This window comes from Bacillus rossius, chromosome 1 (genome assembly GCF_032445375.1).
Source record: "Bacillus rossius redtenbacheri isolate Brsri chromosome 1, Brsri_v3, whole genome shotgun sequence".
NCBI classification, from domain to species: Eukaryota; Metazoa; Arthropoda; class Insecta; order Phasmatodea; family Bacillidae; genus Bacillus; species Bacillus rossius.
The window spans coordinates 123203369-123230731 of NC_086330.1; the positions used below are offsets into that span (position 1 = coordinate 123203369).

A 27363-nucleotide genomic window follows, 5' to 3' on the forward strand; every position below is an offset into this window, starting at 1 on the left:
TGATCCAACCAGAAATGGATTGCTGCGAGGTAACCCAAACAGAGCTCGGACCGTACCTGTTCGTCAGTGCTCAGTGTGAGATCCACCAGAGTGGCAACCAGCCTATGTACCACGCTCTTTGCACAGTCTTCAGAGAAGCCACGCAAGGTTTGCAATTCCTCGTACAAGTCGCACAGCTCTTTTTTCCGCTGGGACAACTGTCGTAAGAGAACAACATTTTAGGCAAGGTGAAGTTTATCTCAGCAACAACACTTTTACTTAAAGCATACAATTTAGGTTAGCTACAAAATATTCCAAAAATTGTGTAAAATCATGACGAGAAAATACATTAACACTTCCATGTATACAGATCCAAGATGAAATGAAAAACATTTTTAACGATGTACAATGCCATCATTGGCAGTAGAGACAAGACATAAATGCATGTCAATAAATCATATTCCTACCAAAATGCAAGTTAACACATTGTGAAGCACTGAAATGCAAGCTGAATCATGAAATTAAGCAGGAAAAAATTACTTGCTTATAAATAAATATAGGAACTTTACATATACATTATTAAATTAATTGCATTATTTTAGCATGGTGTTCATAAGAAAATGAATGGGGCACATAAATGCTTGCAAATTTATTTTTACTATCCCGAATAAATCTGTCTTTTGACAAACTTACAACAAATTATCTCATTGCAAGTCTGCAGTATGTTATCACAGTCAAAATTATGAAATATGCATCAACAAACATGCTATGGTAATATTCATTAAATAAAACAATATCTTTAAAAATAAACAATATTTATATAATAAAAACAATAGCACAGTAACCCGTAATTCCCTGTTTTCAACACAAAATAGACCTGAAAATAAAATCAAAAAATCTTTTCTCTAATCACGGGACAATTCTCAACACCACTCCATTTTACCTTTGAGGTAAAGGAGTGGTCAGCTCACTTGAATACCATCAAGGTGATTCAGATTTGATTCCTAGTGGACTCAACCTGGATTTCTTGAGAGTGGGAAACTTGGCAGACATTGCCATGAACCTGACGGGTTTCTAGGGATGCTTCTTTTCCCTACATCCATTCATTCCATCAATGATCCATTCTCATCACATTATTTTTCATTGTCTGTAACAATCCCAGTGTCAGCAAGACATTAAGCCCCAATTCATTTTTTTCAATCATTCTATTAAGCAAACTCAATTCATTCGTTCAATCAGTCTATGAAGAAACTCGGTAGCTGAGTCCAGGAGCAACTCCTCCAACTGGTAGCTCGGTAGGTTAACCCACAGGCGTGAGTTGCCAGGTAACTGTATTTAATGGCTGGCACAGAGCTAAGAGCAGTGGTGAATATCTCAATAATGCATCAAGGATAAAACGGGTGAAGGGCAATAATGAGGGTAATTTCTTGAGGGAAGTGCTTAATGATATATGTATGGGCCTCCTTCTCACGGTAGCCTTAACCTAACCACTCTGTGGTCGAATGGGAAAAAAAAATCTTATTTCTCCATACAGCACAGGATGTGGTTTATCATCAAAGTTCTGATTTAACGACATGCTGTGTAAAAACAAGCGAAACCAAATCTTTCAAATTTTCTCAATATCTGAAAAAAAGCAGCTGGCATGGCCGCACACATCAAGTTCTTGTTTGGAGTTGGGCAGAGAGAAAAGAGTCAAAGCATATAGACGGTTATAACAGCATGTTTAAGTATTGGTAGGAGTTGAACATAGAAAAGATGAAAAAATTAACTTCAGTTTTAATTCCCACATAATTTTAGCTAAAAATTCTATAATTCTAAAATATTTCAGTTCCTATCGAGATCAACATCTCATTCACGAGATTAGTCAGGGGCACTGTGGAAGGGATTGGCCCTGATCTACTGCAAGGAACCATGCCAGAATTTATTGCCAGGAGTGATTTTGTGAAAACTTAGAAAACTAAAATCAGGATATGAACCTGAGTCCTCCAGAATGTACGACCAGTAATTAATTGCTGTACCACCTTGCTCTATACACACACTAAGAATAAAGATGGTAGTTACACACCTGTTTCTTCAGGTGCCTGAGACCTTCTACTCTTCCTGTCAAGTCACCACGTCCTGCATTCAAAAAGTGTTCTATCTCGTCCCTCAGGGAGAACGGGGCAGTCTTGTACTTGAGTCTCTGGTACACAGCCCTCAAGGCCTCGAACTCCGGCTCTTCGGGGAAGGGATCGAGTCGAGCTACGGCATCCGCCATGCAGGCTTCGTTGTCCACCACGAGGCAGCGAAGTGCGGCCAATGCGTCCGTCCTCAGGGGAGAGAGCTGCGGCCCGGCGAGCGGCACCAAGTGGCCCGCGACTGCACCCAAGCACTCGGACAGGTCCTTGCCACGGGCCGGCAAGCACTTCCTACAGAACCTGAGGAAGAAGTGGCAGGCCGCCCGCGCCACCGAGGTGACCTCGCCGTCGCCGATCGCAACGAGGTGCATCAGCGTGTAGCACACGTCTCTCGTGACAAACGCGGTCATGCCGTCCAGGCCGAGCGGCTGCGCGAGCTGCAGCGACGCAGCGTCCACGAACGTGGCGTAGCGGTGGAACGCCAGCAACCTGTCCTCTTGAGTGGGCGCTTGGTGCACGGCCGACACCAGGCTCAGCAGGATCCTGTGCAGCTGGTCCGGCACCACCCGTGAGATCATCAGGAGGAGCGGCACGTCCGGCTGGGGGCAACCCTCCTGTGGGGAGAACCACTACAGCTGTCAAGACGAACATCCACCATCGGCATTTGGTGACGAAACAATACTTCAACAGGTAGGCAAGTTCCTGCTACAAAAAAAAAACCTGCAGGACGTGCAAACATCGAGATTCGTCAAAATAAGAAAATATTGTCTGCACTTTTTAATTCGGCATATTCTTTAATACAGCGCCAACTGAGTCACGTTGAGATTTTCTTGGTGGGTTCCTGTATTCTAGCAGGTTTCATATCATTTTTTTATAAATATTAAATCTGTGTATATACAATCTACATCCATACAGCAGCTTGTTTTGAATATTGTTTTACTGTAAGTAAATTCATTTTTGACGTGACAATGTCTAATAAATAGATGAACGCCGGTTGCACGCACGAAAAAGTGTCCCATTACGCACATTGTCCCGCTACTATGTGTCTCGTTACGCTCATTGTACGCTTGCGCCGCAATAGATGGCATCACTAGTTCAAAAACCCAGCAACTAATCCAGCGATTTTATTTCCATTCTACCAGGGAGTCATAAACAAGGAGGTGGTGTTATGAGGTTTTCAGTGCTCTCAAAAGATGGCAGTATTGCCAATAACAAGTATCTGACCCGGAAGTTATAATTGTAGAAGAGGTAGTACTATAACTTTAAATTACTCATTTCAAACATGTGCTAAACCCATTTTATGAATTTGATTAATACCTACATGCTTGAATGAATGGTTTTTATTTCTAGTATTTCTATTTATTTTACTATGGAGTCATAATCAGAGGAGATGTTTACCAATTAATTTACTATAAAATTAAAGATTGTACCTGCAGGGATTCCAGCCAGTTTTACACATTAATCAACCAGGCAGTTTCTTGCCAAAATAGGCTGCATTCTTCTAATGTGTGTTTAAATGTGGGTAAAATATGATTGACATGCCTCCTGGATTAACGATGAGGTCCTGGACAATGAGGACAAGGGCATGGAGACCCCACTGACATCTCCGGGTGTGATTCGTACGCGGAGTCTAGATCATTACCAGGGCGTCATTTAGGTTCAGTACGACCATCGATGCCCCACACGCGTGCTGCCAGACGAGCTCCGACTCCACTGGTAGTCTTGGCGTAAAGCATACATAGAATATCATTTGGGGGGAGGGGGGGAAATAGAACCACTTTTCTCACTGTTTGCTTCCAAATTCTCTCCATTTGTCTGGAGGAATAATGTTTTGAGGATTTGTGAAGAAGGGGGGGGGGGGATATATATTCCCTCCATGTCTCCCCTGCGTACATACCTTGTTCGGGACACTGTACGCACTCTTTGCCATGACCTTTTGCATGGTCAGTGTAGTTGCCATGCTTGACCGGTAGACTCAGTGCTTGAATTACTGGATAGGGATGATGTACATGATACACAATAAGTTAATTGCATCTTACTTCAGTCACTTGGGCTCCTCATAGTTCTGGCTCATGTAAATAACTATGAAAGATACATTTTACATTTTATTACTGCAAGTAAGATATTTAATTTTCTGTGCCAAGTTTTATTATTCATATATCAGAAAATTCAGCATAAAAAAAAATGAAAAGTTCTGCACATTTCCCTGAGGAATCATTTGTGTTTGTAGAGCGTTGACTTTGGACGTGACGTCTAATAAATCGATGAACGCCGGCTGCACGCACGAAAAAGTGTCCTGTTATGCACATTGTCCCATTACGCTGTGTCCTGTTACGCTCATTGTACGCTTGCGCCGCATCTATCTCTCTTCCACTCGATTGGAACAACCATCAATTTGACTTTTTCGAGGCACATTAGACTTGAAACACTCCCATTCGTTTCCTACTTTTCCTATCATCGTCCTATCCTTAACAGAATAACACAGATTGGAAGAAGTTTAATAGCAAACATGTATAAAAGTTATAGTTAAAATAATCTCTTCGTTAAAGTAATAAACATATTTGAATTAATGAGTAAAAGTAAATTTATCAATTAAAATGTAGATTTCATTTCACTCCTTCTTTGTATACATACAAAATAGTGATAATTCAATAAAAATGATTCAATTTTATTCATAAAAGTATGCAATCATTTCATCAATGTTTTGTTATGACGTCACGTTAAACTATCGTCCGTAAACCGACTTTACAGACAACCAATTTTTTTTTTTTCATATAGTTCCAATAAATAACATTATATTGACATTCGATAATCCAACACAGTTGCTTATCCAGTACAACAGATTAAAGGGCTGTTACAATAATATTAAAAAATAATAGGTATTAGGTAATAAGAATTTAATATACGAATAAATATTTCCAGAATTAGCCCATCAACATTATCCCACTATGTTGTAAATTTTCAGCATTTACTCTGCAGTTTAGGTATTGGTGAGGGGGAAATTTTTAATCACGACATAGGATTAAGGATGCTATTTTCGTCAAATTTTGTATGCAATACCAAACTAAACGGTTTTAACAAAAAAATTCTTTGGTTATCAATTTTTTTTCTTGCTCATTAACTGATGTAATTTTCAAAGGATTTCAAATATCATGCAAGGACACCAAGTTGGAACTGAAATTGAATCATGATAATTCTAATATGTAGAATTTTCTTGTTTACAGAATGCAAGTTGACTGAATGCGCACAGGTGTCACGTGTCGAGAGAGGCGTACCTGAAGATGCTGCGGAACCTTGAGCACCACCCTGGCGCTGAACACGGGCGGGCACGGCTCCGGGAGAACCGCGTGGAAACCGCACAGCTCCGCAAAGTGCCCCGGGTCGTGCAGCACTCCCATCACGGCCACCATCACCTCGCTGAAGCGCGACCGGATCAGGTCGTCCATCGCCTCCTGGCCCAGAGTCCTCTTGAGGTGGGCGTGCAGGCGCTGTGCGATGCCTAGCTCCGTCTCCGTGATGCCGCAGTGGTCGCCGCCACTCGTCACGGCCAGGCACGGCAGCAGGCCCGCCATCGTCTCGGGGAAGCATTCCTGCAGTTCCCGCACTCCGTCACTACACCTTGCATCGCACGTCACTTGAACAGTACCACACATTCATGGACCGAACAGTACCACACATTCATGGACCTTGCCTTCTGTTAATGGCATAGGATAAAAAAACTTATTACAAAAATACTTTCCAAATATGCTAAATCACAAATTCTGAAGATATACTACACATAATATCAATTTCTGTACTTACTTATTTATTGTGCATAAGCTGGGTTAGGCATTCTATTTAACTATATTCTGTTAAGAATTGGCATAACATAATTACCAAAATTAATATACATGATGACTGAAATAAAGAAGCACTTTAATAATACATAGTTACAAAAGCTGTTTAAACCAGTAATGTAGTTACATACAAACATAAACAATGTTGATTACAAAAGTGTCAGCTGGTGAAAAAAACCTCATTAACTCAAATTGACTACAGATGTTGGGTTGTGAAGCTAAAGTGTACAGCAAGTAAGATGTGGGATTTTGTATTTACATGGTTGGTATTTACCAGGTTGTATTACAAAATTAATCTAACTCCGTCAGATCATGATTATAGATATTTGGTTAAGTTTAATAATTCTCATTGCCTCTTAACAATAAAAAATACATTTTTCCTACACGTTTGTTTACATTTCATCTTTTGTTCTGTCTCTTGTTTAGTGGCCTTGTACATTACCTATAGCCAGACACGTAAAATAGATGGCACGCAATCTAAATACCACAAGCTAGAGGTGGGTTGCAGAGTATCAATCTGCAACTTTGTAACTGATACACACCTGTATCAAGTACTGCAAACAAGTACACTATTCAAGTATCAAGTACTTTAGTATCAGTTTAGAATTCACCTGGAACAACACCATGGCCAATGTGCGCAGAACCCGATCGCAGATGACGGTCACTTGGGCAGAGCTTGTGAAAGGGGAGGGAGCGGCACAACGAATAAGGGATAAAGAAGGGAAAGAATGTAGAGGAGGGGGAAGCCTAAGATGTACATCAAGTTCTGTCCCTGCCCGAACACGCCCGAATATTCACCTTCGGCCAACCTCGGGTTTATTTATATATATTTATATTTCTCTGTTTATTTTAATGTAGCTATACTAACCTAACTAACCGTCCATAGTGTTCTAAAGTGTTTTAATGTTTTAACCGACCACTTTTAATATTTGAATTCATTTTTCCTGCACAAAAATAAAACAAATCCCGAAGTTGGCCGAAGGTGAATATTCGGGCGTGTTCGGGCAGGGACAGAGCTTGATGTACATCTTAGGCTTCTCATCAAAGTACGCTCAGTGCACAGTGCGTGCTCTTTGCAAAGATTGAAGACTCCGATTACGAAAGACGTGGAAAGAGAACACCGATACCTTTTTTCGACTACGAAGAATGTAGAATAAGAAATCTGATACCTCTTTATGACTACGAAGAATGTAGAATGAGAAAACTGATACCTTTTTACGAAGGTGGAAAGAGAAAACTGCTACCGTTTTACGCTGGTAATGACGGCACGGAGGATGTGTAACCTGTAACGATAATGCTGATACCTTGTTGCTTCCTGGGACCTCTACTGCTGTAGCTGATATAGAAGTATCAGCTACTTGTAACCAGTACATTACTGTATCAGTAACTGGTTGGAACAGATACCGAAAATTGCTGTAACAACCCACCTCTACCACAAGCAATTATAGTGGATTCTATGACAATCAATCTTTTCGAGTTGTAGTAGCGGTTCATAATCGTGGTCCCGATACCTTCTAGAGTTTATCACTGCGTTTTACCAACTTATGGGCGTCTTTGGCAACATTATCAGTTGTGTTATTTGTGTGTGACGTGAAAAGTGAAAAAGTATTTATAATTTTATATATTCAGTCAACATAAATAAAATCACATGTGCTAGAATTGGTTTTGTGTCATTTTTATATAATTATAGTGAGATGGCGAGTAGGGAGAAAAAAAGTCAAGTGTGGAAACATTTTTCTATAAACTCAAGTGAACAAAATAAAGCAACATGTTTACATTGTTAAACAGTAATTTCTCGCGGTGGACTGACCAATCTGCAGGGATACACTACTACTAACCTATGGAACCACATCAAGAAAATGCATCCTGATAAATTAGTGGAGAAGTGTGCTAATGTAACCACAGATGATTGTGATACAGATGGGGTTCCAAGAAAAGTAATGAAATTGGCTCAAACAAAAATAAGAGACATCATGGAAAAGAAAATACTGTATGATATGAATGACCCAAGAGCTTTAGAACTTGACACAGTTTATAGCTGAAATGATTAGTGAAGATATGAACCTTAGGGATCGTCCATTAATCACTAGAGGCTCGAAAGGAGGGGGAGGGGGGGGGGGGAGTGTTCGGAAAAATCACGAAATATCACAAGGGGTGAGGAGGGGTGTAGAGAGATATCACGTGTATTAATTTTTTTCACGCGATTTCTACTAAACGGAAAAGCGACGCGTGACCTTGACTCGCCGTAGCCAGGCAACAATATCCCCGCCTGGCTCGGCTTGCCAGTCGCCAGCAAGACTGTGATTTTGGCGCCGAATATACATGCTGTGCTTAATTTTCCAGAATTAAATTTAGATTATACTTATATCTAAAGATAATATTCTGAAATTTTTAAAAATATTTTGTACCGAAAAAAATACACGTGATTTGGTGGGGGGGTTAGTCTAAAACCTCACCACAATCACTAGGGGGTAGGGGGGGTTAAAAATTTGCTAAAAAAACATCACGTGATTAATGGACGACCCCTTATGTGATAGTCGATAATAATGCTAGTTTTCCAAAACAAAAACTTACCCATTGTAAAATACAATTATTAGACTGTAGTTCAAGTTGTTTACAATAACAATAACAAATATGAATAGAAGTTAATTTAATTTACACTTTGCAATGACTTAATAGTGTACTTTATATATTTTTATACTGTTACTATAACTGTATTCTCAATTTTACCTAATCTTGTTATTAAATTCACATAGGAATAAAAATTTTTGTGTGTATTATTACACTTAAAAAAGTTTGTTCATTATAATCGGTAACTGAATCGGTATCTGCCGATTATTGCTCTCATAATCGGTAATCGAATCGGTACTTGGTAAAGTCATATCGGTGCACCACTAAAAATAATCTCTAATATTTTTGAAGAACCACCTTTGTAATTATTGAACAATTCAGTTGCATCTCTTTTCTTTTTCCCAAAAAAGATCTTTGATGTTAAAGTGTTTTTTATAAAAGTTTAAATTTTTGTCATATTGAACATAGTGGAAATAATAGTTTTATCTTATGTTTATGCATTAGGCAATTATGATACAGAAAAAGTATTTTTATGTTTTGTCAACTTTAGTTCAAAAACATCATTTAGTTTGGCCACACAAAAACATGGCCTTAATATCACACACACAAATTATAATCAGTAGTATACAAAAAAGGTGAAAATTCAAATAATACTCTGTCTTACCATTACTAGATGTGAAACAGTGCAACCCATTCTCTGTGCCATTTCATTTAGTGCTGTATCATCTTCATGTTTAAGTACAGATGGCACAAGAACATTCTTATGATTGTTATAGAAATGAAGCAACAAATTGTAGCCAATTAACTTGTACGGGAAATCCTGGAAATGAAAGAAAGTTATTAATACATTATCATACGTCGCTCAACACAATAGTCCTCCAATTTGTGCTTCTAAGGTTCTTGTTGTCTAACTTCACTTAATTCAGACAGTTCTTCATTTCTATGTGTAAACTGTATTTTGACAATTTTATTATACTCCTGTTTTGCGACATCAAGCTGCAAGTCAACAAACGCAAATCTGCAAATGCCTTGATGAGAAAGGGGTTCACAGGGAGTGTGTGCCTTCCCCCTTTCCCAATTGAAATTTGAAATTCACATAACAGTATTTACCTGAAAATAATGCCACTCTGAATGCAATGCGACCCCAAACTTTTTGATTATTAGTTTATGAAAAATTATTTATTGAGTGGAAATTACAATTAAACACATAGAATATAAAAAAAAATATTGAAATTAGTAAATTAATACCAGATTTACCTACTAGAGCTTTTCTGGTGCCAAGTTTTGATAGTAGAGTGGTTTAATATATGGTCTTTTTTAAAACAGCACGCAGCAATTAGAAAAAAAATTAGTTTTGTGGCTGTAGTTCAAAAGCCATTGCCCAAAGAATGTCTGTGAAGGTGAAAGAGAGGAGGGACTAGTAGCCACAGTGAAGAGAAGCAGAAGAAGTCGAGGGAACCCAGTGACAAATCCATTTGAATTCCCTCCCCCTCCCCTTAACGGTATTCCAAAGTGTTATCCTGTCTCATCTGCCATGCCTGCTGACATCCTCTTTCCCTCTTCAAAGGTTCAGAGTGAACTATAAGACACAGTTTACATGCAGATAGTTTAGTTTCTCAACTATGCGGAGGTTCAAGAGGCAGTAATTAACAGTGGTCTGAAGTGGCTCAAGTGATGCATTGCAGTTATGGTGCGCCCACTTCTAGTTTCGGCAGTTTTGGTTAAAATTAGTGCATTATTTATGGGTAAATGCGCTAATTCCACATCAAACCAATACAAGAAAATCATTGTATTATTTTCGGGTAAATTTGATAATTCCACATCAAACCAGTGCAAGAAAATCGTATAAAGCAATTTATCTACTTAAAGTCTTAAATGTTAAAAAATTTTTATGCATAATAAAGTAGACAAACATGCTATTAACTAAACTAGTAAAAGCTACATACAAATTGTATGCCCCTCCCTTAAATGGGTGCAGACAAAACACCACAGCTTAGACTTATCTATTTGCTTACTCCTTTAGCCCTGTGAAATCATTTCTCTACCTAATTATTTACACTACATCAAAACTTAATGTTTCATTTGTTAACTAAAATAATTGGTTCAACACAAAGCAAAAAAAAAAAAAAAACACAATCTATTGAAAGCACGTCCACACACCTTCAACTGAAACCCTCCTTTCAACCAATGATGAAGGCAATATTTCAGCTGAAGCTTCAGCAGCTCAGTCGCATCTTTCAGTTTGAAGTAACCACCTATAAGCCGCAAGACTTTGGCTGCAAGAACTGAAAGAAACCAGATCACAACAAAACAGTTAAAAATTAATTTTTTTTTAATTTCGCAATATAATAAATTTTATTTACTTATAAGGTGCTTTGCATTCCGAAACAAAAGACTTAATTAAAAAACCCTAAAAGAAAATTACATAAATAAAAAACACTCAATTGAAACATAACAAAGAATCATCTTTCTCAACATTATCTCTTGAAGCTAACTTAGACAAGTTAGCACAGAAATGACAGGAAATGAGGTGCCAGTACAGATATAATACTATGGGAACAAATATATCATGTTGGAAGGTGTAATGGCAACAAAATTTTTATTCTTAAACAAGTTTTTAAACAAAAATTAAAACTTCAACAAATTTGATTAGGTAGATGTATATAGACATAATATATACAGATAGTATTCAACATTAGCAATACAGTAAGTGTGATAGAATCTGCAAAAAGTAGATGATAGAACTAAAACTCACATTTTGTCATTTAAAGAAAATCACTCACGAGTACACATGTCAAAAACACACAGCTGAGCACTACTTATGCTCTCAATAATTATCACTAGAGACCAAGAAAGCAAGTCTCGAAAATACTTGGATGACGGACAAAAATTCTTGGGTAAAATTGAAAAATATTCTTGAGTAAAAAATAAATTTATTTAGTTAAAAAATCATGCATTTCAAACCAAGGACAGTGTGACTTTGTATATCATATTAAATAAAATAAAAATAGATTAATCCCATTCATATTCTAGTACCAACAAAATATTTTCAGAGAATTTAATGGTAATAATCTTCTGTATGTATAAAAAAATAAAAATGTATGTTTGTTTGTCCCTATGAATTCCTCAACCACTCATCCAATTGTGATGAAACTTTGCAAACTTGACCTTTGAAACATGAGAAAAGGAAGATCACTGTCTACGTGAGATATCGATAAAGCCAATCTTTAAAACAGAATTTAATTATTATTGGGGATATTTCACCATTTCATTGTTAACAAAACTTTCAACCGATCTCTATGAAATTTTGCACACACGAACTTTGAAATAAGAGGAAGGTTACTTACCATCTACGTGTGATATAGGTATATAGAGGAGAGATATAGATGTATATAGATATAGGTAAATAGAGGAGATATATATATATTGAGGGGAAGATATATATAAAGAGAGATTTGTAGAGAGATAATGAGAGATAGAGATAGGTAGAGATATGTAGATACTAGCTGCCCGACCCGGCTTCGCACGGCTATACTAATGGAAAAAAATTAAGCCACATCTCCCATTTACAGTAATGGCAAATAAAAAAAAAAATTCAGTGAAAATTTATTACAATGCTGTATAATGTACCGGAGAGAAAATGAATAGCACCGATGGTATCCTGACTCATGCACGCAACGTACAACTGATGTACCTGTACTTCGCTACGGCAGTCTACAGGCAGATCACTCTTGCGCCGCTAATTATACATGCCCCTCCTTGTGGGTACGCCACTGCCGCGCGATGCCCGTTGCCATGGAGACGCAGAAGGCATGAACAATGCAAAATCCTGTTCTCATGCAGACAAAGTACCCGCTGTTGCCTGGTTTTAACCACCCATGGGATCTAATTTTCAGAAAATGTCATCCTGCGTAACATAAGGAACATTACTGTGAAGTTTCAAGTCTGTAAAATATATATACTTGAAAAAAAGGGCAATTTTTGATATTTAAAGTACCCGCAAAATTTCAACGGTGATGAGGACTGCACTAAAAATGAAATACGTAGTCGTTAACTTCTAGCGCCTGCGGCATCGTCAACACACACTTCGTACGTGTACTGCATGTTGTATCTAAGCCCCTCCAACGCATTTGATTCTAAATTGGACTTTTAGTAAGGATCCCTAATGTTATTGATAATATAATATAGCCTAATATAATATAGCCTTCCTCGATAAATGTACTATCCAACACTGAAAGAATTTTTCAAATCGGACCAGTGGTTCCTGAGATTAGCGCGTTCAAACAAACAAACTCTTCAGCTTTATAATATTAAGTATAGATATTGTATGTAGATAGATATAGAGCCAGAGATAGGTAGATCTATATATACATATATTTAGATAGAGATATAAAGATATATAGGATTAGAGAGGGGGACAGAAGAGATGCTTTGTATATGTGTACCTACTTCAAACAAAATACAAAAAACAATTAATGAGGCATTGCAACACATGCCAGGCATTAGATAGTTATTTAATAAAAGCAAAGAGATGTTAGTATCTATTAAATAAAGAAGGGACTCTTTGTCTTACAAAACCTAACCCCCCCCCCACCAAACCATTCGGAACAATGTAATTATGTCATGGGGTCATTTGGCTTCGAAATCTGCAGCTGGGAAAAGTTTAGTAGTTCAGTTCAGTGTAACTGCTGAAGCTGGTGTGAACAGGCAGTTCCAGGTTCAAGAAGACATATGAAGGAAAACAAATCCTATAGGAAAAGAGGGTGGGAGTGATGAAAAAAACTGGCTGGCACTGGAGGAATGAGAGAGGCCGTGTTGAGTACCGGTAACGGTATTCACCTCTTACCTTGCTGTGCCCATGAAGACTTTTTAGAGCGGGTAGTAATTTTGCGCAAATTTATGAGTTGCGCTTTTTACAAGTTCATCACTGAATCTCATTAATTTATTTCAAGGTAAAAAAAACTCCAGGCTTTGACTTTATGATTAATACTCAGGAATACTGGAAATATTTACTGAACATTACCAAGGTTAATTTTCTTCTTGTGAATGAGTTCCACGAAGAAATACAGAGCTTTGCGATGAATGGCTGGGCTTGCGACTATCAAAGAAGCAACCGTGTGTAAGGCGCTGGCAGTGCGATTCACCCCTTCTTCTGCCATTTCACTCGGCGACAAATTATCCTGAAAGTATATTTATAACAAAAGTAAAAATCTATAAAATGGTACAAATATATCAAATGGAGAGATTCTCACTTAGAACTTCAAAAAATAATGCAAAAATTAACTATGAAACAAGGGGTGAAAAACTATAAATGATTAAGCTTCTCTCTGAGCATAGACAAACACTTTTGAATGTCCTTTTTTAAAATCCTGAAATAAATTATGTAAAGAGAACGTTATGGAGCCACAAGCACATTAATTGGATACAGGCCTGATTGCCTTCACTGTAGATTAAAAGTTCACCACTGTGGAACTATGAATTGGTAGATATTTGTTGAAAATTGTGTGAAAAGATTAGTCAATAGATATTTTTGAAGCATATTATTGGTTAAACTTGGAAATGGATTACTTGCTACTGGATTTATAAAAATATGGTTGTGCAAACACTGCTATCCTTTAATGAAATGAACAAAAAACAGCAAATAACTTTCATGAAAATTAAATGACAATAAAAATTCTTTGGAAAGTTTTGAGGAGTTCCATTTTATTTTGGAATACAAAAAAAAATGAAATAAAATTTAATATTTAAAAAAAAAAAACATTCAAAATGTGTTAACCCAATGAACTACTATTTTGAGCAGATTGGCCATTGGCCTGTTCCTATCTTAGGTCGAGCATGGTTTTCCAATCCCTTAAATCATGTGACATCGTTCTATGAAATATAACTCAAGACATTGGAGAGTCAGACTAGGTAATAAAGAATTGGAAAAGAACAATTAAAATGGTGTACCTGGCTTTACCTAGGAGTTCAAAAGGGTTACATCAGTTAAAAAATGAAACTGTAAGAGAAAGACTAAAATTATTATTCAACCATTTATAAAACAACCCATGACTCATAAAATGTGTTTACATCAGTAACAGATGCACCCCCTATCACCAAGAACTTGCCAGTGTGTGTCACAAAGATTAAATTAGAACTGACTGCTAGGTACCAACAAAATTCTTGCAAGTCAATAAAAGTTCATCAATTAGTTTCACACCCACCCTCAATTAAGTACCTGAAAATTTTAAGCACCTAGCCTCTATATACATCCTTGAGAGCCCTGTTTTGCTTAAGCACCCAATGTACAACACATGAAGATGCTTTAAAGCTTGTTTCTCTAAAAGATATAGGAAACATACTTATTAAATTCGTCAATTTCTAGACCCTTAAATTCAACAAGTTTGTGAACAAATATTAAAACAGATCTTAACTTAATCAGAGGAACACTGTTAAAAGATTTAAGTAAAAGAAAATTTCTATCAAATTCACATACCCATATAACAAAAAGTTATATCTTTATTAAAAAAATGGAACATAGAATTTTAAATCAATTATTAAAAATAAATTTTTAATTAAAACTGATTAGCTAATAACCTAAATGACTATATTTTCTTATCATTAGAAAGGTATATAGCTTCACAATATTATTATATTTTTTCCTTCAGTTTTTCAGTTTTCATGATCACACAAACTATGCTTGTTCCTAGAAAGTTACAGCAATGCAGAAAATGGCTGGTTAAAATGTAAATCTAGGAGTTCTACTGAATATGCACATCGATACATACATCTACCACAAATGATTCCATGACCTCAGAACAGACATCATCAAATAACTGATTCTGCCTTTGCAAAGCTCTTTCATCAAGAGTACTGGCAAACATTAGCTTCACGTGATGAGCACATTCCATTCTGATCTCATGAAACGGGCTGGTCATGTGAACCAGAATATCTTCTCCGAGTGTTTTGTTGCTCCCATTCCATTTAGACCAGGTTCCAAGAGGATCAATCTACAGGCAAGAAACATATAGACACAAATACTTTCCTGCATCTCTCAAAAACAACAACCGCCTGAAACAACACGACACAAGCTAGACACCACGAGTCCTAAATGCCAGAATGTTAAACCTCGTCATATATTTTGCACGGAAGTACATTCAAGCGGGTGTCACAAGGGGCTTTTTTTATATTAAGATTACCGTCTTTCCGACAGCAGAGTTATTAGAGACAAATACACTCGACACTGCAGTTCAAATAAAATGGAGAAGTAATAGGTCATGGTCTATTGTTAGGGAAAATATTTTATGGTGAATTGCGATAAAACCAAAATAACACAGATAAGAATATTATTTTACCACTAAACATCAAAATACAAGTTAATACACCATATAGCACTGAAAAGCAACTTAAAATCATGAATTTAATCAAAAATTTACAAAGGCTAACTCAAAACACAAAATTTATCATCATGATATCTGTGCTAAAATGTATACACCAAATGGATTAAAAAAATCTGCCTTTTTTCATTACCTTACCTCTTTTATCAACTCACTTTTACATTGCTGACATTAGTATTTTTTTTAAATAAGAACAGAATCCAAACCCAGATTCTCTGCAATGCAAGTCCAGTGTCTTGTTTCTAAGCCAACATGTTCCATGAGTAGGGACAACATTATATGGTTAATTGCGATAAAGCCGAAGTAACACCGAAAAGCATGTCAACACACCATACAAACCAAAATGCTAGTTAATACACCATAAAGCACCAAAATGCTACAAAAAAATCCTGTATTTAATCATCATATTTAATCGAAACACACCTCACTTTATAGAAACGTAACCTTTAATACTGTTACGATTTATTAAAAATTAAATAATAATCGCAGTGGTAAAACTACTGGGTTCGTAAATATATAGCCCAATTAAAGATTTTACTACACAGTTTTATTGATTGCCAATATTTACATCACTAACAAATAATCTTCTAAAATGCCTAATAATCAATTACACTTAAAAATGTTTATTCACCAGTCACTTGGTTTTCACACACCACACACCTCGCTGGGCCGAACCTCTGGCGCAACTCTCGCCGCAGCACCCCTCGTGGACCTCCGTCGCCGCACTCCGCCGCCGCCGTCACACTTCCCTTTGCCGAGGGTCCACTCGACACTTCGCTCGGGACTCTCGCCACACCCGCGGCACTCTCGTCCAGACTATCGCACCGGAACTCAACTCAACTCGAGGCCGGCGTCCCGGGCTTATATAGGCCCAGGGGCCACTTCTAGAAGTCGCGAGCACGGCTGGGGCCAGTCACGTCTTTCCGCGCCGACCCAACGTCAGATTTATCGATAAAGGTGTCGGGAGCTCGCGCGACCGCAGGCGAAATTCCCACAGCTGCCAGGTGTCAGGTTGTCAGTGCCGAGACAGAGCATCATGCAGGGAGTGGAGGGGAGGAGGGGGTAAGCAACGACACTTGTAATCCACCAGGCGCGCGTATCATGTTGCGGCATCCACGTGACGTCAGTGGCCATGCGGGGCTGCCAATCAGCTCCAAACCTGCGCACGCCGCGGTTCTTCTCACATTCGTAACAATACATTAAATGTAAATTATTTAGCATGGAGTTAGTACCAAAATGTAAATGCTTTTTTTAAATATTGCAACTGTTATTAATAACTAATTTTTATATTACGAAATTGGTACATTTTTCAAACTAACATATTGTTATGAATGCAGACAGGACCGCGATATACACCAGGTTTGAAGCTGGCTGGAGGCCCTGCACCTCCACTGGCGTCACGCACCGTGTCACGTGCCGTCCACTGACGTAAGGCATGCTGCGCATGCCTGGCCGGATGACAAGGGTTTTCGCTACCCCCCCTTCCCCCACCACTACCACCATCCCCTTACTGCTCCCCGCGCATCGTATTTCCTTGGTGCTTTTTATCTATCGCTGAATGGCCTTGTGAATTCTGCGGACGGCCACGCGGAGTGGCCTGAATGGGCGCCACCTTTCTTGATGTTTTGGGCATCAAGTCAGCCCAGGATGCGCGACTCGTCACAGCCGCTCTTGTGGGTTTGAGAAGGGTGCCTCAGGTACTAAGTAGCAATGCCAGCCTCCGCAGGAGTTCTGAGCAAGTTTTGAATAAGTCCCGCGACAGTTCCGGAGTTCTGAGAGTGAAGGTGCGACATCGAAGTAAGAGGTTGAAGGACACCCCACCCCCCCTCCCCATAGTGGTATGACGCGGAGTTCAGCTGGATCGTGAGAGTGTGACCGAGTGGCGCGAGACTGTATGTGTGGACAGGCGCGATGTATGGGGCGAACCACTGTTGAGCCTGGCTCCAGTGAGGCGTGTGATCTGCAGAACTTGACAGACATTGAGTGACTTGAGAATAAACATTTTTAAGTGCCAGTTATTTGTGATTGGACACTTTCAAATACAATTAATTATTATTAATGTAAATATTACTAATTAATAAAACTGTAATAAAACTTAATTCAGATATCCCTTACGAACCCATTTCTCCCCACATTAGAAATCGTAACAATACACTTGCTGATTTATTTGTTTTGTTCCCAGTAGTTTGACATGCTTATTACAAATTATTACATTGTAAAAGTGCTTCGTGTTATCAGTCAATATGACACTATTTTGGTGAAGTAAGAATCATTGAACAAGTTAAGTGTTGTATTTGTTGAAATTTGTTCTATCTTTACGAATAAACAGAATTCATAAAAAATAAAAACAACACCTGTTCTAAAAACAAAATGGCATAAAAATAAAACTATAAAATCTTGTCTCTATCCATAGGATGTTACAAGTAACGCAAATATGTAAAAAAAATCCTTTGCCTATACACATGCCGAATTCTGACTTAAGTGGGCACAGTTACAAAATTAACTCTTGGAAAGGATAGTCATACACAGTAGTGTCTCAATTAACATAGTTAACATAAACCACGGCAACTTCAGATAAGCGTAATATCAGATAACGAGGATATAATAAAAAATCATCTTGGTTTTCCACTGATCCAGTAGTATCACTTTTCAAGGTGACGGTTTTCCATCTTTCTTCAGTGTAGATTCTTTCATGTCACTCCATGATTTGCACAACCAGTAAATGGAATATCTGAGGTAAATTTTCCTTAGGCTTTCAACAACTGTTAGATAACTTTCTAGGTCCTCAACCAAATGTTTCAACTATCTTTGCTAGTAATGGTGGTTAAGGTAGGCTCGGATAATACAGAACCTAGATTAATAAAAGATCAGTTAATCAAGACACCACTTTATAGAAGTCGCCATTTGAACTTCATTAATGTTTAACCTTTTAAAATGCTATACTTGGACATTATAGGTTTTCAATCTTCACCATTAGCACAAAACAGGATAAAAGTGGGAAGGAAAGAGGGATAGGGCTGTAAAAGAATGGAAGGTGAAATGATGCAGGAATACAAAAGACTTTGGAAAGACTTGCCTTCTAGACTGATCAATCAGTGAGCTATAAACAGTGCAACATGATCCAAATCACTAGCTAGAAGGGTAATCAGAAGCTATGACTGCTAGACTAACCACATTTTATGAAAAGGAGGTATGAATAGGTGATAGTCCCCAGCATTAGTCAAAATGAATATCAAGTTAATTGACATGTAGTTGAAAGCCTACTAATAGCAAGTATAATTGTTCACAGTTGTGCAACAGTTCAACATAAAATTTAAACAAACAACATTAATTGGAAAACTCAAACTCCAGTGGCATGAAAGGTTATTCAGGTAATTATAAAGAGACTAAAACTTAAGCAGTTAACTTGGGTTCAAAAACTTAAGTGTCACCAAGTACAATATTCCAGCTGAAATAATTCCCAAACAACAATTTTAAGATATTCTCTAAAGATTTTACAAATTATCACATTACCTTAAGAAACTCAGCTATGCACATAAGAAACTTTGAATAGGCAAGTATCCCATACTTTTTCTTCTTCATCACAGAACGAAAACCTTCCATTATAATAACAGTATTTTTCTTAGATGCATCAGAACCACATCTAGAAACATGTCGCACTAAACCTGCGGGAAAAAAAATTTAATCAGACAATTAAGCTGACCACTGAGTTAATGATCCTGGTAAATAATTGTTTTGAAATTCTGAAGTTGAAATGTTGAAAAAAAAAATACATATCAGGAACTTGAGAAAGAAAGAGCAAATGTGAAAAATCAATTTTTTTTTTAGTGGTCGTCCTAATAATTCAAGTCTGGAGAACATGATGATAAAACGTTTAGACCGATATTCGTCCTTGGTATTATGGCAGTCCCATTTAAACGTGAAGGTGCCCAGAAAAACTAGTCAAGGAAGTGAGATCTGGCCGGGAGAGCAAGGGTGAATATAGATTATGGAGCGTATCTGTGCTCTGGGGTGGCATTACAAGCGTAGGTTCACCCTTTCTCCTCGGCGGCCGGTCATCCTTTCCATTGTAACATGGCTGTGACCGAGCTTCGTCCTGTCCAACTCAGTTAGAGTTGGTACGTCACAGTGTGCAGGACGTTTTGTGTCTACTGTAGTGGTCGTTTGTGTTGTGAATGTGTTGCAAGAAAAAGAATAGACAATGGAAGGTGAAAGCACATCAAGAAAGAGACAACAACAAACTGAAAAGTGGATTGTTAACGACCATAAGGAATAGCGTAATTCTGGTAAGTCCTATGTTTCAAGAAAAATTAAGTGTGTGGTACCTGCTCAAGCAGTTGGAGAACCCTGTAAGTGTAGGCATAAATACTTTGAAGAAATGGGGATGGATAATGTACAGAACATTTTCTGCAATTTTTGGGATATTGGAGACTATGATTTACAGAACTTGCGTTTATCAAAGCTTCTTATTTTGGATGATTGTAAAGTTACAATGGTGCACATAGGCCAAGTAGGAAACTTCGAACCATTCAATATTCTGTCATTGTCGACGGACAAAGAAGACTTGTTTGTCGTCAAGGGTTTTATAGCATACATGGTATCACAAAAAAGTGAGTGCGGGTGGTTTTAGGAAAGCAGAGTTCAACGGCGACTGTTGCAACAGACCATAGGGGAAAGAAATCTCCGGGAAACAAGGTTACTGTCGAGAGGAAAGCATTAGTTAAGCAGCACATAGAGTCTCTAGCTACAGTGTCCAGCCACTATAGCAGGGCAAAAAACCCATTCAGAAAGTATATGCATCCAAGTTCATCGATCAAAGGGTCATTCATGCTTATAAAGAATGGCTTACTGAAGTGTTCTGATTATGTTCCAGTTACGAAGGACTACTACCATAGAGTACAGTAATTGTTAATCAATATAATATTGATATTGCGCCTCCGTAAGTTGATGAATGCAATACATGCTCACGGCTGAAATTGGGAATTAATGAACTGAAGAAAACTGATACCGACTCGGTAAGGCTTTCACCTATGGAACTGGAATTGAAGATTCATCTGAAAAAACAGCAAGTCGCCCAAGACATGATGAAGAACTATGAAGGAAATAAGGATACCAGTTTTGCTGCCATTGCTGTCGATCTACAAGTTTTACCAACTCCTCGACTGACATGCAATGTTATGTTCAATATTACAAGTGAAAAATGTGGACCTATAACTTTGGAGTTCACAACATCAAAACCGGAGCATCCACTATGTACATTTGGGACAAAACTGTAGGCAAGTGTGGATCTTGTGAGGTAGCCAGTTTCATAAGTCACTACGTCGAAACTTTTGTCTATGAAAATGTCAAATCGCTCATTATTTTTAGTGATAATTGCCCAGGGCAAAATAAGAATTTGAATAATGTTACGTCTCATTCATACTGGCCGATTTGAAAGTATTCGCCATGTTTTTTTGATGTCAGGACATTCAATAATGGGTTGTGACAGGGACTTTGAACACATAAAGCTTAAAATCATGACCTGTGAGGTGTTTTCAAAAGACCATTACATACATGTCATTGAAAATACCAGACAAAAAAGACAAGTTTCTAGTAGTTTCTGTAACTAGGGATATAGAAAAAGGATTTTAGTGTACTTCTTGATAAGATAACAAAGAACCAGTTACTGCGTTCAAAATTCAAGGATGGGAAAATATTTGCATTTTCAAAGGACTTCATGGCAGGTTTTGAAATACACCCATTCCACCTAACGTCTGTTCCAGCAATAGTCAAGCTACAAAAAGGAAAGAGCACCAGATACAATGAAGATCTCTTCAACCTCAGCTCAATTATTCTTCCACCAAAATACCATGGACCTCTCCAACTCACAGAAGCAAAACAACGGGACCTAAAGGAACTGTTACCTTTTGTACCACTGCCATACAAATTGGCTTTGGAACAAGCGATACGAGATGGTGGTATGAGCGATGTTGCAGTGTCCAAGGATGCAGCTGATGATATTGTCGACTTCGACTAAAGCAGACTAGATGAGTACAGTCATCCTGTTCTGTATAGATGTTTGATGTACCATGTTTGTGTATTATTCCTTATATCTTTTATCTTCTAATTTTCAGAATAGGCACAACAACAAACAATGTTAGTAAATGGCATCTTCCCGACTAAACATCGTAGAGTGATTGTTTAAGGTGAAGCCAAACAGACATGAGATGCAACATTTAACTCTTATTACTTGTATACAAATATGTCTCCACTATAGTACGACACACTCATATATTGTATTTCTTAAAAGTTATGTGATGAAACAACAAAATTAAATTTTGCACTCGTATGAGAAGTCTGAGCTATAGGAGTAATATTCACAGGCGAAGAAAATCCTCCAAGATACTCAGGACGCTGCAATCTCGAATCAGGAGAAACAACACCAAAATGAGAACGAAAAATCTCAGTATACCTAGTACCACCTCTAGCATCTCTCTTATAAAGTCTCTGAACCTGAAAAGCCTCACGAAGCTTATTAATAGTAATAGCAGTAGCACTACTCAAATCAGCAACTAATCCTCCTTTAGGATCCAAAGTTATACGAGGCTCACCAGAGCCACTCTGATAAAGACCAGTAATACCACCACTAGATATAACACCATTTCCAGCCAAATTATCAGTCCGCACAGAATAAGCAGACCAAGGAGAAGCAGCTCCTGAAACATGCTCAACAGGAGCACTTCCTCCTAAAGGAAGATTAACAGCTTCTCCTGAGTGGAAGGGGCACACAAGTGGTGGTATGATTATACTTGGCAGGAAAGGTCAGGTTTGCAATTGGGATTCTTTTGCAGGTTCCAGTAATTACAATGTTTGTAATCTGTACATTGCTACTTGTCATATTCGCCCTTTCTATCCTGAGAGGGTTTCCTAACTTTAAACTAGATTTCCCAAACTACAATTTTTCATATTCGCCCTTTCTCTTCCCAGCTCCTGATATGGACTTAGTACCAATGTCACAAAATACATTATTATATAAATAATGGGCACTGAGACCAAAAAATATTACATAAGTTACACAAAAAAGCAACATTATTTTTAATATTTTCAAAATTAATAAATAGATTAGATTATTATTTTATTGGAGACATGTCTAATCAAACATTAACAACAGTAGAAGTGTATAAACCATTACAGGTTAGTTAAAAAAAAAAAAAAAAAAAAAAAGGGTATAACTACACAAAAATATTACTAAACACTCAAAAACACTCGTTTGTTTAAAACTATAATTAGTATACAGTCCCACAGCCAGACTGACGGCAGCATGTACCTGTGACGATGGTCAACAAGGAGCTGGCCACGTGGCACTCCTGGTACCTGGCCACGCACATGGCTTGCAGTACCTTCAGCACTTGCTGCACCACGTCCCTACCGATCGTCTCCAGCTGCACCACGCTGTTCAGCATCTCCTCGGCCTGGACACGCACGTCCACACGTCAGCCCAAGGCCACGCGCGCCAGTAAACACAAGTCTTCACCGTACCACACTTCCACTGCAGGTTTTTTTTTATGAAAAAATACAGTGAAACCCTCTTACAAAAAAAAACCCACTTATGAAAATTTCCTGCCTAACTTGTCACTGTCATGAAAAATGATTTCATTGAAATAATAGGAGGTAATGCCTTTCTTTTCCACACTTTTTCTGATGTTTTATTAGCCCCCAATTATTTTAAACAAATCATTTTACAACAGCGAAATGTTTTGCGGTGGTAGTAGAAATTTGTTCAATTAAACATTATTCAGAGACACTGTATTCCATCTTAAAAACTTCTATTATTTGCATTTAAAAAAATGTTAAGCTCAAACTAAAAATATGTATATGCACTAGCTTTGGGAAGCTATTTTGTCCATAAGTCGTTTAAATGTTTTTGACTTATCTGTTTGTAATGAACCTACAGCCAAAGTTCATAGTCAAATTCTGATTCACTCTATGTGAATATCGTAGATTCAAGAGCTAAAGCATCTACTTGTCTTGTATGACATGTCGTTTTACGTAAAGAAACTTAGTCACTGTTTCATGTTACTGTCACTGTAATGTCACTGTCTGGAAGGCGGAATGGAGATATTTTAAAAAATAATTAACTATCTTGAGTCTTTTTTTACCATCAATCCACACTTACAACCACCATGTGTTGCTGAACTTTATATGTATGCTTAATTGCAATGTGGTCTCTTTTTAGATGCTGTATAATTTAAGAGCAAGGTAGTTAAAACTGATCTTCCTCTATAAGTTTGTAAAACTGCTGGTCTAAAAGTTCCAGCCCTGATATATCCTTCCCTTCATTTCTCTGCTAGAGCGCCCTCTCCAACCATCACGGCTGTCAAGTCCTGGATTCTCTTCCGAGTGTGAGCAAAACAGAAGCATTCTTTTGTTTATTGCTTGTCTACTAATGCACTTAATATCACAATAAAATGCCATCCAAATAGCATGTGGCTAAGCAAGGTTGTGCTACTTTAATGCCCAAGGGTATCACGTCTTTCATGGAGGTTTAAACTTTACGATCTTCACTAACCCCATGTTATAAGCCAAGCTGTCTTAAATACCATAAACTACTACAGTATTTTAAAGTATTATTACCTGTTTTCTAGTGGGTTACACTTCACATCTCATGGGTACATTTTCGTGATAATGCTCATCTGTATTTATTCTTCTACACAGCAGATTAATACAACTTGTTTTAAATACCACTGTACTGCGTATTAATTTTTCTTTTGCATTCCTACTAAAACTATACTGACATTCGATAATCTGGTTAAATCACATAATCTGACATAGTGGTTGGTCCCAAAAGTTCCAAAATAAAAAACTTTCACTTTAATTACCCAAGAGGACAGTACATGTACTAATTAAAAATTAAAATATGTTACTGTACTTAAAATAACAACAGTAAACCATAATAAAAAATAATTAAAATATATTCTACACAGTCCTATTAGTGAAAAATATTAGGTTTAAAGTATTTAATAGGTTTAAAGTATTTAATGGCTTTAAAGTAGTGATGTGTTGAAAAATATGAGGTTTGACCCAATGTTCTGTCCTAATCCTGTTTCACAAAATGTATCACCAGGGCATAGAAGAAACACATACCATCGTAAAGTCACATTCTTCTTTGTAATTGAACTCTCTAGACGCCATTAAATCCAATATCTGACTCATATATCTTTTTTGATCATCAACCAAAGAACCTGCAACAAATTTAGAGATAAAAGTTTTAAGTTATGAGAGCCTAGGAACGTTCTGGTCAAATAGCAAGATCCAGTCATCACAAATTCATTTGTGCTCAATACTTCTCAAATTGATTTACAGTACATGGTAATTAATAATACTTAAAATAATATGCAACTTATCCACAATATGTACACCTGTACTGCAATAATAAGTGCAGTTTAAAATCATATGTTCATGATTATTGCAAATAATTTATATATATATATATATATATATATATATATATATATATATATATATATATATATATATATATATATATATATACAGGGTGAGCACAAAAGAAGTATACAAAATCAAAAATTCATAAAATCTAAACGGTACAACATACAGGCTTCGAACCTTATATAGTTCATAGAGAATCTCTGGGAGTTTTTTTTAACAAATTAAAGGGATTCGATGTGTGCTCCTCTTGTCACATGGCAAACATCGAGACGATATTCGAACTTATCCCACACCCTGCACAACATATCGGTAGTGATGGACTCTACCGCAACTGCAATTCGCTGTCTTAGCTGTGGCAAGGATTGTGGTAGGGGCGGGACAAACACCATGTCTTTGATGTAACCCCACAAGGGGTTAGGTCTGGTGATCGTGGTGGCCACCTGCACCACACGTCATCACCAGCACCTGCTCGACCAAGCCATCGCCCAGGCAGATGTGTGTCGAGGTGTTCCCGTACAGCCAGGTGGAAGTGTGGAGGTTCGCCATCTTGTTGAAAGATAAAGTTGTCGGAGTCGTCTTGCAATTGAGGCAGCAACCACAAAGAAAGCATGTCGAGGTACGTAGTGCCTGTGACAGTCTTCTCCAAGAAAAAGAAGGGGCCGTAAATCTTCTCCCTCGACACTGCGCAGAAGACATTGACCTTTGGCGAATCTCGTTCATGTGCGATGGTTTCATGGGGGTGTTGTGTTCCCCAAACACGAACATTGTGACGATTAACTCTACCGTTTGTGTGAAATGTTGCTTCATCGCTAAAAATTAACCTCTTTGATAGGTTTTCGTCATTCTCCATTCTTGCCAACATTTCGATGCAGAATTCCGATCGTGCTGCATAATCGGTGGGAGTGAGTGCCTGAACCATCTACAATCTGTAAGGTTTCATGTGCAAGCGTTTACGAAAGAATTTGGAAATTGTTGTTTGTGGGATCTGCAGCTCACGACTTGCGCGACGTGTTTATTTTTGTGGGCTTCGGAGGAATGCAGCTCGATACACAGCTTGCTCTGGCGCAGGAGGGCGACCAGGACTCTGGCCTTTGCAAATGCAGCCGTTCTCTTCAAAGTTTTTGTACCAGGTTGATATGGATACTCTGGTGGGTGGTTCTTGACGAAAGTGTGTGCGAAACGCTCGTTGCACAGCGGTTACACACCCCGTTTTTGCTAACTGCAGGACACACCAGCTCTTCTGTTGCGGTGTAGGAGCCATTTTCTAAGCTAGTACTGTCTGGCGGCGGCAGTCTGCAAAAAATGAAGTGCGTCTATACGTCAAAAAAAACTTCCAGAGATTCTCTATGAACTATATAAGGTTTGAAGCTCGTATGTTGTACCGTTTAGATTTTATGAATTTTTTATTTTGTATACTTCTTTTGTGCTCACCCTGTATATAAGATTTTAGGATACTTTGACAATTCTAATTTTTTTTTAATTACTAAAATATAATATTTGTGAATATAATATATTATATATATATTATTTTAGGATACTTTGACAATTCTAATTTTTTTTTAATTACTATAATATAATATTTGTGAATGTATTATTTTTATTTGTATATAAAATATAGAAAAACATTTGTTTCTATTTCAATTACAAAGAACATTTATACTGTCAAATAACATTAAAATTTATCAGTAAATATATTTCTATATTAATTATTTGATTTATTTCATCTGGTATCAGTTCTACATTGCATTTAAGTTACACCTGATACAAATTTCCAATATCTTTGTGCACACTTGTACAGAACAAAAAAAAAAATTACTGGATGCAATAAATAAACCAAACTTTATATAAATACAGAAAAAATGTATAAATCAAACCAAGGGGAAAAAAATTTTTTATTCTTATTTGGGGTTACCAAATGTGAAAATGACTTGACTCGGTCACACATCTGGGCACCAGATCTGTAAGAATGGCATTATAATTATACTGCTGATGTGTGAGAAATGACCAAAAATGGTAAAGGGAATAAATTTTTGGGCACCTTGGAACTAGATAAAA

The 27363-nt window shown here is 37.5% G+C and overlaps 1 protein-coding gene across 3 annotated transcripts in view; it reads right to left on the reverse strand.

Annotated features, from left to right (window-relative positions):
* The window catches only part of LOC134544482 (serine-protein kinase ATM), a 207318-nt gene that overhangs the window by 114016 nt on the left and 65939 nt on the right, over nt 1–27363 (reverse strand). For all 3 annotated transcript variants that reach the window (XM_063388481.1, XM_063388480.1, XM_063388482.1), the window contains exons 18-27: nt 25003–25100; nt 23186–23330; nt 19393–19544; nt 15271–15492; nt 13527–13683; nt 10664–10788; nt 9168–9323; nt 5372–5686; nt 2045–2710; nt 57–197 (exon numbers count right to left, since the gene is read on the reverse strand). In XM_063388481.1, coding sequence (XP_063244551.1) covers nt 57–197; nt 2045–2710; nt 5372–5686; nt 9168–9323; nt 10664–10788; nt 13527–13683; nt 15271–15492; nt 19393–19544; nt 23186–23330; nt 25003–25100 — 2177 coding nt within the window. The remainder of the gene's footprint in view (nt 1–56; nt 198–2044; nt 2711–5371; nt 5687–9167; nt 9324–10663; nt 10789–13526; nt 13684–15270; nt 15493–19392; nt 19545–23185; nt 23331–25002; nt 25101–27363) is intronic.